This window comes from Fulmarus glacialis, unplaced genomic scaffold, assembly GCF_000690835.1.
Source record: "Fulmarus glacialis isolate BGI_N327 unplaced genomic scaffold, ASM69083v1 scaffold7088, whole genome shotgun sequence".
Lineage (NCBI taxonomy): Eukaryota > Metazoa > Chordata > Aves > Procellariiformes > Procellariidae > Fulmarus > Fulmarus glacialis.
The window spans coordinates 10,086-10,371 of NW_009228844.1; the positions used below are offsets into that span (position 1 = coordinate 10,086).

Sequence of the window (286 nt, forward strand, 5' to 3'; positions counted from 1 at the left end):
CCGCCATGCCGGGGCGGCCTGCGGGCCCTGCCTCACTTACTTGGGTCTCTCCGCCACCTCCGCGAGGCTGGTGAGGACACCCTGGAGGTAGAGGTGCCTGTGAACGTCCCCATCCTAGGAGAGGAGCAGAGAGAGGCCGTGGGCAGGCCTGCCTCCACAGAGCAAACCCTTCTTCTCCACGGAGACAGGCCGCGGCGCGCTGGGAGAGGCCCGGGGCGGGGCTCTGAGGGAGCACGGCCGTTGCTTTCCACACAGGCCGAGCCCGGAGGCCCAGACCCCGAGGCGG

At 70.6% G+C, this 286-nt stretch overlaps 1 protein-coding gene across 1 annotated transcript in view; it reads right to left on the reverse strand.

Moving 5' to 3' along the window:
• ZNF511 (zinc finger protein 511) overlaps positions 1 to 114 on the reverse strand; it is a gene marked incomplete at its 5' end in the record, with an annotated part of 4,446 nt that extends 4,332 nt beyond the window's left edge. The window contains one exon of the mRNA XM_009583617.1: positions 41 to 114. Within this exon, the coding sequence (XP_009581912.1) occupies positions 41 to 114 (74 nt within the window). The remainder of the gene's footprint in view (positions 1 to 40) is intronic.
• Positions 115 to 286: the final 172 nt, after the last annotated feature.